This window comes from Clavelina lepadiformis, chromosome 2 (genome assembly GCF_947623445.1).
Source record: "Clavelina lepadiformis chromosome 2, kaClaLepa1.1, whole genome shotgun sequence".
Lineage (NCBI taxonomy): Eukaryota > Metazoa > Chordata > Ascidiacea > Aplousobranchia > Clavelinidae > Clavelina > Clavelina lepadiformis.
Genome location: NC_135241.1, coordinates 13,516,127 through 13,531,596, shown reverse-complemented (window position 1 = coordinate 13,531,596; position 15,470 = coordinate 13,516,127). Strand labels below are relative to the sequence as shown.

The 15,470-nt window shown below is 36.2% G+C and overlaps 1 protein-coding gene across 4 annotated transcripts; it reads left to right on the top strand.

The window, feature by feature from the left end:
- Positions 1-371: 371 nt before the first annotated feature.
- On the top strand, positions 372-9,109 carry LOC143445279 (uncharacterized). Of its 4 annotated transcripts, none has more exons than XM_076944255.1 (6): positions 373-5,385; positions 6,122-6,250; positions 6,427-6,453; positions 6,767-6,826; positions 6,916-7,067; positions 7,606-9,109. In XM_076944255.1, exons 2-6 carry the CDS (start codon positions 6,160-6,162, stop codon positions 8,512-8,514), a joined length of 1,239 nt encoding a protein of 412 aa, XP_076800370.1. In that variant the 5' UTR covers positions 373-5,385; positions 6,122-6,159; the 3' UTR covers positions 8,515-9,109. The 4 variants fall into 4 exon arrangements, with proteins under 4 accessions (XP_076800372.1, XP_076800370.1, XP_076800371.1 ...); XM_076944254.1 differs by having other exon boundaries at positions 374-5,385; positions 6,141-6,250; XM_076944257.1 differs by lacking the exon at positions 6,427-6,453 and having other exon boundaries at positions 372-5,385.
- Positions 9,110-15,470: the final 6,361 nt, after the last annotated feature.

Here is a 15,470-nt window from a genome sequence, read left to right as displayed (position 1 = left end):
GTTTAATTTACAGAATGAAAGCGCCATAGGTATATAGATAATTTATAGTGGCAGAAGAAGCTAACTCACATCGTTTTTAGTGCACCTTTTCAAGACATTTGTAAACGCCATCAGCAAAAACTATTACTCGACCGCTCTGCTACCACACTTTAATATTACTTTTTCTCCGTTGTTTTGATCAGTTGGTTTGCAGAGAAAGGAAGTTTTGGTAGTAACACTTCAGTCACACAGGTAGGAGGTTGGTAATACAAGACAATAGCGCGTTTAATTTTTTGTGAAAACTTATCCCAGCTTAGAGTTAGTAGAAAAGTACGCTCAAATACTCAGTGATAAAGATGAGATAAGGGTAACTAATTTATGTTGTTTCCTTACCGTAAATATTTGAAATTTTATGCTGGTTTAATTTACATTTGTCTTCTTGTAAAGTTAGCCAAATCCAATACTTATTAGGCATTTATTGTTACGTTTAGTGTTATTTATTATATATTTAATTATTTTTCATGTGTTATTTTATGAAGACAAAAGCTGAATTTATACAACCATATTCGTTTAATGTCCGCCATTTTAAATCACAGTACCTTTCCATTGCGTGCGAGAAACGCTTTAAATTTGGCTACCCACAGAACAAAAGGAATTTGTAGCACTGTTGTATAGTGTAGTAGAGATTATTTAAAAAAATTCAGCTATTTTCTTACGTACAGTATACTAATTTGATTATACAAAAAGTTTATTTTTCTTCAAACTGGCACTCATAACATCTGCGTTGTAAATGATTTTAAACGATACCATACGAGTACAAGATTCAGGTTGCGTAATAGGGTTCCAGTTGTAGTTCCCAAAGAGCAGAAAAGGCTTTAATTGGGTCAATTTTTCGTGTTGCCGTTTCTGTGCCTTTGTCGTATCAACAACTGCTAGTAAATATGTATTTTGTTTACTCTGACATGACTCAAAGTTTGGGCTGTACTATGCGGTTACGATATTTAAAGTTACAACATTAACCAAAACTGCAAAGTTTATAAACATCTACATTTTATACGTACTATAAACCTATAAACATATACTATAACATGCCAATAAATTTCAACTACACATTCGATCAATGATTTTTGCATCGCTTGAGCACAAGTATCTACAGCCTACAAAAGATATTATTGTTGTTTTTGATTGTTCACCAGGTTTTGCGTATATAACATATGAATGGATATTTTAACAAAGTAGCCGGGAGTTATAGCGACGTTTTCAACGATAGTTGAAGGGTTGGTATTAAAGCAGTATAACTTTGTATCAATTATATTGTCATGTTATTTAGTCTCTGAGTTTCGAATAAGCTCAATTATTGTTAACCGTACAGATAATTTAATTACCATAATTTTCAAATGTTTCCAGGAACTCATGAAAAGTGATATTTCAATTTGGAATTCGTTGATCTTAGATGTGATGCAAAAGGATAAAGGGCATAACTCATAATTACCGATGCGTTGCCAATATCGCAGTCGACACTGGGGTTTACGAAATATCGCGCCGTAAAATATTCGCTCTGTTGAGCGCGAATTGCTGAGCATGACGTGTCTACACTGGTCACATATACTTAAATAAAATTAACTCCTTTATGATTTTAGATAAGAAAAAAATACCAATCGACTAACTAACAATTCATAAATAATAATCTGTCCTTTTAGTATAGTATTTATGTTTATGATATTTCTCGCCGGGAAAACATTTCTACTCTTCAAAGTTTTGCTATGTTTGACGCCATTTTCTTGCGTAACACCGGGGACTTTACAGCACTCCGCCGAAAGCGTGTTTTGTATTCGTGACCGATGTCAAAAGAAATGTAAGCAAAACGATACGCAGAGGCAGGTTCTTCTTAGCAATTTTTTCACTGCTTCCAGGCCGTATGGAATATTATAGTTGATCTTGCGATTGACCACTTAGGGATTTACCTTGAATAAAACGATTGTGAATTTGCGTCTTATTAAATCATGGCGTCTAGAAATAAAGATAAGAAGTTATTCTGTAAACGTACATTATTTCACTATGGTACTAGTCATAACGTTTTTCAATTTCGGAACAGCAAATGAATCATAACAATTCACAACGTGATCTCGTTTTGGCAATTCCGCCAAAAAGGGTTAAGACGGGATCTCGCCGAACCTCCGGCAACAAATCGCATTGTGTTCCATCCGGCAACTAATTTGAAGCTTTGTCATGCACAATAGTATGTCTGAATTCCAAACAGAACCTTCACTAATGCTAATGCGAAATATAAAGCAGCGTTAAAAATGCAAATTTTGAGGAAGCACATTTTAATGTTAATTTTCGTCAAAGAAAATCGGAAAAGGGTACCGTACCAGTCACATACGATCTAAAAAGTTAAGCTCCAAAGATTGTCCTACGTGATTAGGTAAATGCCATGTGTTTAAATTTTGTGATGATCAAGTTTTTGTATTTGTTATGTATCCTCTCGTGGTTTACATCTTTTGACCGTAATGCCCTCTGGCACAAACTAGTAGTTTTGTATTTATTTAGCAAGGTTTACGTTGGCGTAAAATATCTGCACTACGTTTCATAATTGGTATTATAACGTATGGGAATAAAAATAAAACTTCTAGTCGATAGTGTATAACATATATACTATTAGAAAATAAGACTGCTAAAGTTTGTCGTTTTTTTAATGCGTAAAATTTGTTTTTATTATTAGCCCAGCAAAATACGATTTCTAAGAAACTAACACTTAAAGTCAGTTCGCGGGTTGGTGTTATTCATGAAACATGCTTGTAGGTTTGTACAAGGTAAATGTTCGAACAAAATACCGCAGTTCATAAACAAGTCCATTCTCGGATGTTTTAAGACACATAGGTATACTTTTAACATTCCTCATTGTGTAAACTATAAATAAACACAACATGATAACGGAGAGGATTAGTTTTCGTTACATGTGTGCTTGGGTTTCCTCAAAACTCTGTTTCTCATTTGTCATGGAGTGATGAAATATATCACAACTTTTTTAGAAAGTTATAAAATGGCGTGTGATATCCTTCCATCCAACTCTTAAAGAAGCTTCTTCTGAAAATTTATGTGCTATTTTTTCATTCTTGGTTTTCGAGTAAAACTTTCAAGTGAGACTGTCAGTAAAGCATCGATTTATAGTTTTGAAACGTTTGTGGACACTTTTTTACGATTATATAATTAGTGAACTTACTTTCCAAATTAATCTTATGTTCAGCAAAGAATTATTCAACCGTCAAACTTTCTCCGCCTGCATCGATTGTATAAGCTAGCCAGCCGTCTGTAGCTCACAAGTTAGTTGAAAACGTACATAAAACTGGTCGCCAAATGAGGCTTTTTAGAAGAAATATGTTATTTTTGATTAGAATATGTCCTTTAAAATGTTGCTTTATTTTGAAGCGATTTACAGATGACTTGTGGTCTTCTCGTCGGCTGCTCTTCTGAGTATTTCATAGGGAAATTTATTTAGGGTACCACTGTCGTTCAAATACTAATTTGGTAATGCGCGCTTGTTTCTCGACCTATATATTATTTGAATTCGACTTATTGTGAAACATGATTTCGCTTAGAACTCCCCTAGTGTAATTTTAAAGCGCTGAAACATGCAGTAAATTGTACTTAAGTATTATAACCACCGCAATTCCAAGTTACAAAAGTAAATATTGTAAATACCTGCTATAGAGAGACAATACGTTGAACTTGATATCAAAAAGTATACTGCTAAATTGTACATGTGTATTACCATTTAAAAACAGTTGCTTTATTGACATCATTATCTCGATTATTATTCGTCCTAGCAATCAGCATCAATATAAACGCGTAGGGTATTTAATCGGGCTTTTTTATATCTTTTTTGTTCAGTATATGCAACGTTCCTTTGGATTACAGATCTCTGATTAACCAATGCTATGATTTCACTTGTAATTCCAGCTGCGCATCCTGTGCAAAGGCAATTATAATCTCTATGGCGATAACTGTGCTGATATCCGCTAACAAGACCGATAACTAACGGAATAGATTTTGTCAAATTTAGAGGAAGTAACAGTTGAATTGTCAGTTCGGTCTGCTACTTTTTGGAGAAGTAACAAAGATATGGAGAAGTTTTATATAGAAAAAAAGTAACAAATCGATAGAGTGTAAATAGCATTATTTTTAAGGTATAGTCAAAACCTCGCTTAATATGAATAATATCTTTATTTCATTCCATGCCAAACTTCAAAACCACGTCTTCTAACAAGTGTCCAGACATTCAAGCAATTGTCATCAGCTTGCTTGAGTAGGGCAGCAGAGATTTTGTTGTCGGATTAATTAGAGACTAATGATGTTTCATTGAATGTTTGCGATTCTGCACTGGATCATTGTAGTCAAATTAAATCGAGTTTAACAAAAGTTTGTACAGGATGTTGAAATGACGTTTGTAAAGTTTGCTTTAATAAAATGCTATAAACGAATATTGAGATAGCACATTGTCGAAAATGTGTTTGTAATCTTACTAAGAAAAAAGGAAAATAATTAAGCAATATACTGTCACAACGGCACGATTTCCGATTTTCTACTCCACCTAATTAAGCAAATCCAGAAAATTTGCAAGCTCTCACAACAAGGAAGAACACAAAGGCGCGACGGGAAAGCACACCTGCGGAGCCTCTGTGAACATTTATATTACGGCGATTAGTTTTTGGTAATCGGCGATTCGTTATCACTGTTTCTCACAAAGGCTGACAAGGACTGCTCCCGGTTGTACTTTTTTCTTCGCACTTTTAGTTGCTTTTCTTCTCCAGGGCTGTCGGTTTCTTTCGTTGTGCATTTGCGTTCTCACCCCTGCGTGGTCTCTTTTTTCGTGGGACGATTTTAATTACGGTACGAACATATAAGGCGAAAGCATCCAAGTGGCATTTGTTATTCTCGTGATTGTTGTGCGTTAATCCCGTTGTCAAATTTCTGTGCTCGCATGATCCGCTTACTCTAAAGAGATTAGTAAAATTAAGCGAAGTTCTTATGTTTCCAGCATTACATGCTTGGTAGAATAAATGAATAAACAGGATATAGATAAAGTAATAGTGTTTGGTCGAAGGCGTCTGTGGGTTGTGAAGACTACGATAGTTTAAGCCAAAGCTTTATATTGCAAGGGTTGGTATTTTCGTATTTGTATTGGTGGAATACACTTTAAGATACATTTTTCCATAACTAGTCCGTTAGGGGCAGATAAGTAAAACGCACTTATGGTAAATTAAAAGTGTTTCTGCTACCCGCTGAGATTTTTGCTTCACGAAGAGAACTGTGGAGTAGACCTTTCCATAAGTTTTTGTATTAAATAAAGGCTCGAGTGCAAAGTGACGTACAAAACCACACGAAAACTTTTATTTCGGAAAACAGGTCAGTTGGTTGACAAGCTTTGCATGTGCTCTTTTCAAATTATTTGTGTGCCATGGCAACTACAGTATACAGTAAGAAAACTATCATACATAGACAGAATTCGTGGCCTGAATTTTAGTAGCCTAACTTTTGATCAACCAAGTAAATTCGGACGGACATAGATAATTGTTTGCATTATATCGATAACGACGATTGTTTGAGAAAGTTACCCATTGAGGTTGCTGTAAATTACAGTAAGCGAAATAAATAGGTTTCTTGAAAGTGATTTCATAATTTTCAGCATGATTGTGCATGACGTTAAAGTGGTATTTACAGTATAAAGTTTTTTTTCTTTTGTACTACAGCATGTCTTATGTACATTTGTGTTTACAAATATGTCTAAACGTTAGTAGGCACAGTAATGGCCACGAATTAATGCGGACATTTCATATGTTTTAGAGTAGACCATTTTTGTTCTTGCCAATTTCGTCTTCATGCTGAAACAAATTAAGTAGTTTTCTGACGACTAACCTACAGTTTTGATAGTTATCAGGCAATTTGGTTCTGCTTGTTCTCCATTGTATTGGATGTTTACCTTCGAGCCGATTTTTCTTGGTAGTTTACTTTTATTAGTCTGAAACATTCTAATTACTGAAGGCAAACGTACAATTGTAATGAAAACCGCGGCATTCTTAGCATACTCGTGCATGACTTTCTTCGCTTTTCTGGTCTTGTTGAATAAGTAAATCTAACGCAGGTACTTTGAAATATCGCAGAAGGCGCAGACTACGAGGAATGTCCTACCTCAAATCACCACATTATCCCATGAATGGATTAGGTATTGGACATGATATGAATTTGCTGCATCCAGCCGTAACTTATCCGGGTAAAACTTTTAATTTACCCAAAAGCATATTAAAATGTTGTACTATGTTAAAATTGCACACGTCGTTTTAATGTTATTTATAATATTTAGCACGTTTTTGAACTTTTCCCTATGTACGCCTTTGTCTCCTTCTTCAAATGATACTTAAAGTCGTTATACTTTTTGTTTTGCAATAGGCGATTCGGCTGCCTGCTACTTTCAACGTAAGCATTATCTGTTCAGCCTAATTTACATTTCATAACATTGCTGCGATGATATATGGCCATTCAATGTTAGGAGCTATGCCTAAATATAATAAATGTTTCCTTTGTTGCATAGTTGTTGCTGCATTACTTTCAATTTTAAATTTTAAGCATTGGCGGTTATATTGCACGGGCAATTGCTCCAGTTTAAACTAAAATTTTAGTACCTTTTCGTAAACTATTACTTTTAAGAATTTTCAGAAGTAAACAACTCTTTTGGTCATAAGATATTTCAAAATTATTACAATATGCTGACGATGAAACACACTTTTAGGTATACAAGGAATGCACCAAGGAGCTAAGAATATCCAGTTCGGCGCACCACCAGTATATAGTAAGTTGCCTTAATGTTACAAGCACCTTTGTGCATAGTTATCCATAGAACATTCCTAATTATTTCTTAACTATACATCCAAAATGCAGGTACTTCCAGAAAGCAGCGTCGAGAGCGCACTACGTTCACACGCGCTCAGTTAGATATTCTTGAAGCATTATTTGGTAAAACAAGGTATCCTGATATTTTTATGCGGGAGGAAGTGGCATTAAAAATAAACCTTCCGGAATCTCGAGTTCAGGTAAATAAATGGACGTCGACGAGTGTGGTGCCAAATAAACACCATGTGGACATTGTTGTGATTTTCTATAATTACGGTATATTTCATGAACAAATTCAGAAAGTTAGCATTGCATGTATGTTATAGCATCACGCTATTTACGCTACTTGCGATTATTTTTGAAATATCAGTCTGAATGTCAACTTATATAATATTCTTTATGCAAAAATCAGTCCGATGTCAATTTAATATGCACGCTTTTAACTTGTGCGCACAAGCGTAAAAATTGCATGAACCAGTTTATTTTTTCCCATTTCGACATATTTTTAGCAATAATTTCCATCTTGTGATACATAGTACTGTATGGCATGTAATTCTGTATGTAGTTTGGAATAATTTCTAGTCGGGCGACATCTTTGGTAATATAAATAGCAGCAGCAAAATGAACGGCTGTATTCACCATACATCATATTTCACTCGAAAAGTGTTACGAAGCGAATTTCAACATGTTGTTATTTGTTGGTATGTTGTGTTTCACACATAATTCTTTAATTTACAGGTGTGGTTTAAAAATAGAAGAGCTAAATGCAGACAGCAAGTTCAACAACAGCAGCAGCAGCAGCAAAAGCAAAAATCTGGATCTATTGGTTCCAATTCAAGTGGCAGCTCCAGTAGTAACAATAATAGTTCTTCGTCTTCTTCTAAAAAGAAAAGCCCACCAACAACTCCCACACCGACATCAAACGGTACATCAACTAAAAGTTCAAATTTCCGGCAGGCGCAACAAGCATTGCAGACGTCGCAGAATAGCCAGAGCCATGTTCAACATGCTCAGACCACTTCGCCAATTCCAAGTTCTCCTGTACCATCTAATGGGCATAATTCCTCTTCTGCTTCAACCACTATGATTAGCGGCGGTGTCGGTATAAATCAGCCACAAAGCTCCCTTCACGGTGCTGTCCTACAGTCTGGTAGTTCATCAAATCTTTGGAGTCCGGCTTCTGTTTCTCCGAGCGCCAGCAGCGACGGAAATCCCCATGTTAGCAGTCTTGGATTTCCTGGCGCAGTGGTGACAAGCAACTCGTCGTATATGGCCGCAGCTGCGGCTGCTGCGGTCGCGCAAGCAGCTCACTCTCCATATGCAATGTCTAGCAATGCACTGGTGCCATCGGGTGGTTATGCTCAAAATTATCCTACTCACCACTCTTATATGGAAACGTCTTATTTACCTTCATATCACACTACCTCTAGCCACGGAACAGGAAGTGATATGTTAGCACAGCAAAATCACACTCACCTTGGTCATTCTGGAATGGCGCAAACACACGGACAAAATCATCACCAGTTTATGTCTCAGTCATATGCTTACCATCATTCCAACCAAGCTGGAAATAATTATCCCGCCGTGTCTGAATGTTTAGATTACAACAAAGATCAAACGCAAGCATGGAAATTCCAAGTACTATGATGACAGAAAACATTTCAACAGGATTTAATTCATATAGGCTACCAGCTATCTTCCGATGCAGGCTTCTTGTGTCTGTCTCTTTTTAATGTACGACATGTACTAACCTTGATTCAAACAAAACAAAATTTTGTCACTGCTTAAATATGACAATACTATTAATGGTTGACCTGGTGCTTTGTTTGCAATACTGTTTTGCTTCTGTTTTAGTCGTTTTGTGGCAACAGTGGGTGTTGTGTCTTTTTATTTAAACTACTGTATACTTTTGTTTTTTGTGTAATCACCACAAAAATATCCTATTCAGATTGTTATGATTTTTGTACCGCTGTTTATTCATCCATCTAATTTTCATCTTCTCCTTACGAGTATCCTATTTTCGTAAGGCAAAATCAAACCAATTACGGTTTTACCTGATTTTAGCCAGCCTAACACCTTTAATTCATAATTTCGCTTTTCCGTTTACCGCTTTGCTCGTCGCGTCCTTACTATTACATACTTTATTACAAGTACTTGATTTAAACCCAACTCGTGTAAAGTTTACGGGTAAGTTTTATGTTAATATAATTTATGGGATCCACAATACTGGGTCATCAACAAGTTTCAATTAGCATTTTGGAAAAAAGCATTAGGCCCTCTGAGCATAAATTGTAAATGTGGAAAAATCCAAGTGTAACATTTTGTTATAAGTCTACCAAAGCCTCGAGATGGTAAGAGTAAATGGCGAGACAAAAATGAAATATATTTGAAACAGATGAAAACGTTTGCAGAAAATATCCATGATTTAAAAACCTGAAGCTAGCATATAAAGATAATTTGATTTCAAAACTGAAAATAACGAATTAGTAGCAACAAAGAACTCAATGTTTCAAAAACGAGACATGACAAAACGAAATTTTTCAAGAAGGGTCGTAATGAAAACAACTAACCAAACTTCAGCACGAGAATTAGTTACAACTATATTACTGGGCTGTACTAATTGAAAAAATAAAATGTTGTATTTTCACACAACTGCCCATGGAACTCTGCGATTAGAAAAATCCAACAACACGTTAATATAAGAAAATACTTAACTAATTAGTAATTCTTCATAGTCGACTCGGTGGCACAATGGTTAGAGAGGCGGACTCGTAGCTATAGTGCATTGTTGATTTTGCACTGAATATTTCTGTTGTATAATTGTGTTTCAGGTGATGTCGATGACCGCCCAACGCGAGTCCAGTGTGACGTTTTGAGTTATTCTAGACTTGACTGCATGCGAGACGGTTGTTGCAAGTATAGGAACAAGATGTGATGTCAGAAGTGGAACTCAAACCCATTCGGAGCCCGAAACAAATTTCAAATGTTCTGTCATTTCTTGAAGGTCTTCTTATGAAAGGAAATTGTCTGGTTATTCCTGCGTCACTTCGAAAAGAAAATCTCGACAGAATTCACCATAGGTTGGTAAAGAGAAAGCTGTTAGTACATAGGTGGGTATGGTGGCCTGAAATAAATCGGGACATCGAACACTTTGTAAATCATTGTTCCAAATGTGCAATGAACACCCATTAACAATCCGTACCGACGATCCCAACAGCGACACAGTGTCCTTGGCAGAAAGTTGCCTACGATTTATTTCGACCACACGATAAAAATTATCTTCTCGTTGTTGATTATTTTTTCCCAGTTCATTGAAACTGCATTGTTGAAAAAAGACACCGTTTCAAACAACTTCAGCACTCACCAAAAATCGATTTTTCCAGGCAAGAGTTTCCTGATATTTACATCAACTTTGTTCAAACGCTTCGCCAACCAATACCATTTCTCCTATTTTACTAGTATGCCCCGTTATACCCAAAGCAGTGGGGAAGCAGAACGTGAGGTATAGACTGTGAAGGACATTCCCATCAAATCCGAAGACCCTAACTTCTCTATGTTGGCTTAGGCTACCAATGCACGCCGTTAGAACATGTTTTTCCCAAACGGAGCTACTGATTGGAAAAAATGAGGACAACAATCTAGGGCAGTACTATAGAACAAGTGGTACCCTCGTGGTCCTTTATGAAGGATTTCACCGGCAGGAACCGTGTGACAAAAGCAAAACAGAAACACTACTACGAAAAACGTCATCGCTCACGCAACCTACCTTCACTGCAGCAAGATACCTACGCTTGGCTAAACACTGAAGCTCATCCTGTCTAAACCAGCGACCCCCACGATCTTACAACATTGTCGAGGAAGCTTGTGCGGAAACCGGAGGCAGTTAAAACTATACTATGTTGAATTGCCAATAGATTATTATACATTACAATTTGCCCAACACTTTATATCCTTTGTGTTCATGTTTAATTAAGAAATTTTCAATTAGCGATTTTCCCGTTTAAATATATAGTTTAAGAAATTTATCTTATTGAGATTTTCCGGCGTCCAAAAGAAAATTACATTTAAGCATAACAAATCAACAAAACAAGGTAAAACTGTTTTTCATTCGGAATTCCTTAATTGAAATCTTAATTGAATTAAAAACCTTGGCAGTAATTAACTTAATTGAATTGCAATATAAATTAAAGGAAATTATTAAGAAACAATAATACTGTAGTATGCGCAAGCAAAGCTGTTTTCATTACTGAAATATCACCCTACAAGTAAAGGTCAACCCCAAATGAAGTTTTGGCTTTAACCAAGTTATAATATCCTGCAAAACATGTGACCAATTCCGAAAAGCTATTATATGGGACTCAAACGGCGTTTGTTGCAGGAAAATAATTCGTGTAGCCTACTGTAGAAACGTCAGACCATCAACCATGCAAAAAACGGATAGTTTGAAATAAACAGAAACCGATGCCAATACTGGATTCTCTGATTGGTTGGAGTCTGAAAGCTGAGTCTTGGTTCAAATCGCCCTTTTTTCCCCTTTTCATCATTCAATTCAAGTCGCAACGGAGTCAAAAAATAGACAAAACGAGTTCTAAACGAACAATTAAAGCCTTTGGCTTTAGGTCACCCAAAAACATCATTATTGCCCCATCATCGCCATAAGTGTCTCTACTATAAACAACTACAAATGACGTACCGCTAATCATATCTAAAAGAAAAACAGATTTCTTGTATTCATAAAAAGCACAATGGATCTCTGTACAGATTTTATTGAAAAAATCAATGCACCACTGATGTAGGCCTACTTACTCATGTACAAATTTAATCCTATCCAAACCGGGATGCGACATTACTATTTTAACTAGGTGTGGTCGACACTGCACATACATTTTCAATCCTTAATTACTCGTAATAGATACGCACATCGTGCGTATTGACGGAAAAAAAAATTGTGTATGTATACAGTATCCGCACGTGCTCAAATTGGAAAACATACGGAAACGGATGGCCATCTTTACGTACGTAACCCAGTAGAACAGTGTTCTATTCTTGTCCGGAAGCGGATACGTTATTCCTATGGGGCAATGCCCATGCGCCCATCAAGTCTAGATCTATGTTAGGGGTAGGGCTAGGCGATCTTGAATGTAAAGTGTGGTTACCGTATTTTGATTTTTTCGGTATCATGGAAATATTGTGTAGCGTAAAAAATTGTTCAATATTTAGCATAGATAAGTCTGATATATAGACCCCTTCCGAATTACTGCCTAGCTGGCAAGATTTTTTCGATCGCCTTAACCCTTAACAATCGAAAATGTTGACCCACTTTGATTCTTTTTAAAATTACGAGCGTTCTGGGCATTGGATTGTAAAGGTTTCGCTCAGGTGAGTAGCATATGAATTCCTTTAAATTTGAAAATATGTTGCCTTGTTCTTATTTTACAGTGCTGCCTAATCCTATGCACTGGTCTTGTCCGATATGACATCTAGAGACGTGGTCAGCGAAGAATGCGATGTAAAATGTGTAAGAGTTTGCGTGAAATCTGCGGCGTGGTCTAAGTCCAGTGCGTAGGATTCAAACCACTGTAAACTAAGACCTAACTAACTCCGGTCAGTCAACCCAAAGTCTCGCTTTGGCATATAGTTAGCCAGCATTGCCCCACACTACACGAATATTAGCATGTTGTGAACTTGTGATTGATCTGTTTAGCCAACTTGCTGAAGAGCAATGCTCAATGCGTGTTCTTGTTTCTTTGTGTTAAATGTGAAAGTAATTGTTACGTCAATCTAGCGGGTAATTGGTCCAGTAGTGAGTTGATTGTTAGTGCATTCGCTAGTTCAGTAATTTTAGGCTAGAAGGAGGAGGTGATCTTTTTGCAGTTAGGTTATTAAAAGAAATTATTTCGTAGCGGTACTTGTTTGCATTTCCTTCTGCAAAAACCATTTGAATGTGAAAGACCTTATCACCTGCAAAATTAACACTGACTTTTCTTGCTGTGATTTTTTTGACAAAATAAAGTCGAATAAAGACTTCTTGAAGAAAGTATTGTTTACAGAAAAGTATGATTGGACGAATATGTAAATTTACAAATGGTTGAACATTGTTTTGTTTCCTAGTAAATTATTTTAGTTTTCTTGGTATCTTACTACTTTAGTGAGTAGGACGATAGGTATCCAAAATAGTTTCATACTTCTAGTAAAATATGAACCACATATATCTGATAAGGCTCGTTGTTCCGAGCGCCCCGGTTTTCAATCACAAAAATATGATATGCCTAGCTATATGTATCTCATATTGTCAAAATATTGTTTTTTTCCTATTGAACCTGTTACGACTCATAGCGTTTATTCTTGTTGAACATTTTAACTCCCATCGCTATCACGTTTTATAAGCTCGCACTTCTACTAACGAGCAGAGACCGAGATTTAGTCGAGTGAATCATCAAAATCAACAGACGAGCTCTCTGAGCTAGTCATGGTGATTAGTGTGATTACAATTTACAACTCATGTGTTAGACATCTTTTAAGCAGTAGTATTACTTATATTCATGATTATATTTTTAATATTGAGAAAGTGTACAGTACCTATAATAAAAACCTTTTCTTGTAAACTATTTCTGTTGTAAAATTAAAACCCTTTGGCTGACAAAAGGTTAGAGTATTATAACCGCACGCAAAAATAGAGTCAGATAATTGAACAGCTTGGGTTAAGAAAATTTAATGTATTGGGTTCTGGTTCAGGTTCTATTTTCAAAAAAACATTCGCTCTAACCAGTTTAAAGGTTCAGTTCCAGTTCGACACACTGGTCAAAACCTAAATTAAAAGCGAAACCTAAATTAGTGAGCTCTTTTACGCACTCTAGACGTCACGCTTAAGTGATCTTCTGACCATGGAAACGCTATACGCGACGCCAATCAAGATCACATATGCCGCTTTTTGTAGTCTCTGGCCATTGCAGGTTTAAAAGTAATTACTTTATTGCACGCACTTGTTTTGCCACAGATTCGTAAAATTGATTTCACTCATTTGCAGCCAATCACGGAGGTCTTAAAGTGTCATTACATCAGAAGCCAGTTACCTCTAGTTTCGTTTCTGAAGACACATAGGCTATATACGGTATGATATTGGCGGCCTAGGCCTATGATAATAATCTTTACAAAGTGACTATTTCCCCGTATGTAGGTCACGCAGCCTGTTGTAAAAGATAGACGGTTTGATTAGGATAATGGATTTGCAAAAAGTTTATCTTGGCTATTTAAGGTTTTATTGGAGTTAGATTTAGGTTAGAAGACAAATTACGCCTAGTATAGGCCTGTAATGAAATGATTGTTTATCGTTCCTTAGCTTGTAAGGACGACCACTTCAATTACAAAGTTTGTCTGTAGAATTGTTGTCTGTCCTCGATGATAAATGAGTCTCAGGTCGTTGTTTCGCTTCTCTTAATCTTAGAATCAATTGTACACCATGACAACTGTATAAACTGGTTATATTGTTTCTTGTTTAAACGATTACATTAAATAAGACATTGTGACAGCTACATAATAAAGTCGACCACTTTCTATGGTTAACTTCGTAGACTGTAACGCATTGAACAACTATGAATAACAACACACGCAAAGCAGGCATGCACGACATTTTTGTCACGACTTAATACGATAAGCAGAGAGGAATCGATTACGTAACGCAATGCTTTGCTTTGCCGATTTCCGTAAACAAGTATTCTATGCGGCATTCGATTTGCAAGCAATTTTATAATATCATCACAGGCCTATAAGTAAACAATCATTCATTCATTTTATTTTTCGTCTTCTATGTGGTCGACGAAAAAATTGTGCTGACGCAGGTGTTGCAAAAATGTTTATTAGCAGTTGTTAACAATAATTTCCACATATTGGACGGGCAAATCTGACAAGGTGTCGAGGTCAAAAAAGCGCATCACCGACCAATAAGAGAATGTAAAAAAGTTATTTCAGCTCGGCCACCAAGCCCAAATTACAAAAACAATATTATACATTTAATAAAATACATTTAATACATAATTTAATACAAAAACACGTAATTTAAACTCATTTAAAATAAAACATAAGTTACACTGATAGTTTGGTAGTACGTAAGCGTTGTGTCACGGTCAAGATGTAACCGACCTGTGTGTCTCTGGATGGAAGAAGAAAAAGCCCACTAAAATGAACTCTATCTATGGGACTAGATTCCCGTTCAGGTGGCCTGTACGCAGTAAGAATCTTTTACACAGGTCGGTTGTGAGCGGAAGTAGAAGATAGTCAGATACGTCACTCATGTCAAGCCAGATGGTTTAATCAGTTTGTCTGAATATGCATACATTGACAGTGATGTAGCCGTAAGTGCTAGGAAAAGATTAAGATCTCTGAAGCCTGGTTGGATCTTGGATCAAGCAATCTTAAAAATCCATTTTTCATGGCTTGGTCTTCTTTTCCAGGGTATGTATGAATCACTTTTTTCAATCCAAAGTCTTTCTGTTTGTGTTCTGAAAAAGAATATTTACAACGCAGGAGAGAGTACTGGACTTGATTTTACAACAGCGGTTATTTTGGAGAATAATCAGTATAAAGAAAAAATAGATATAGAGTGG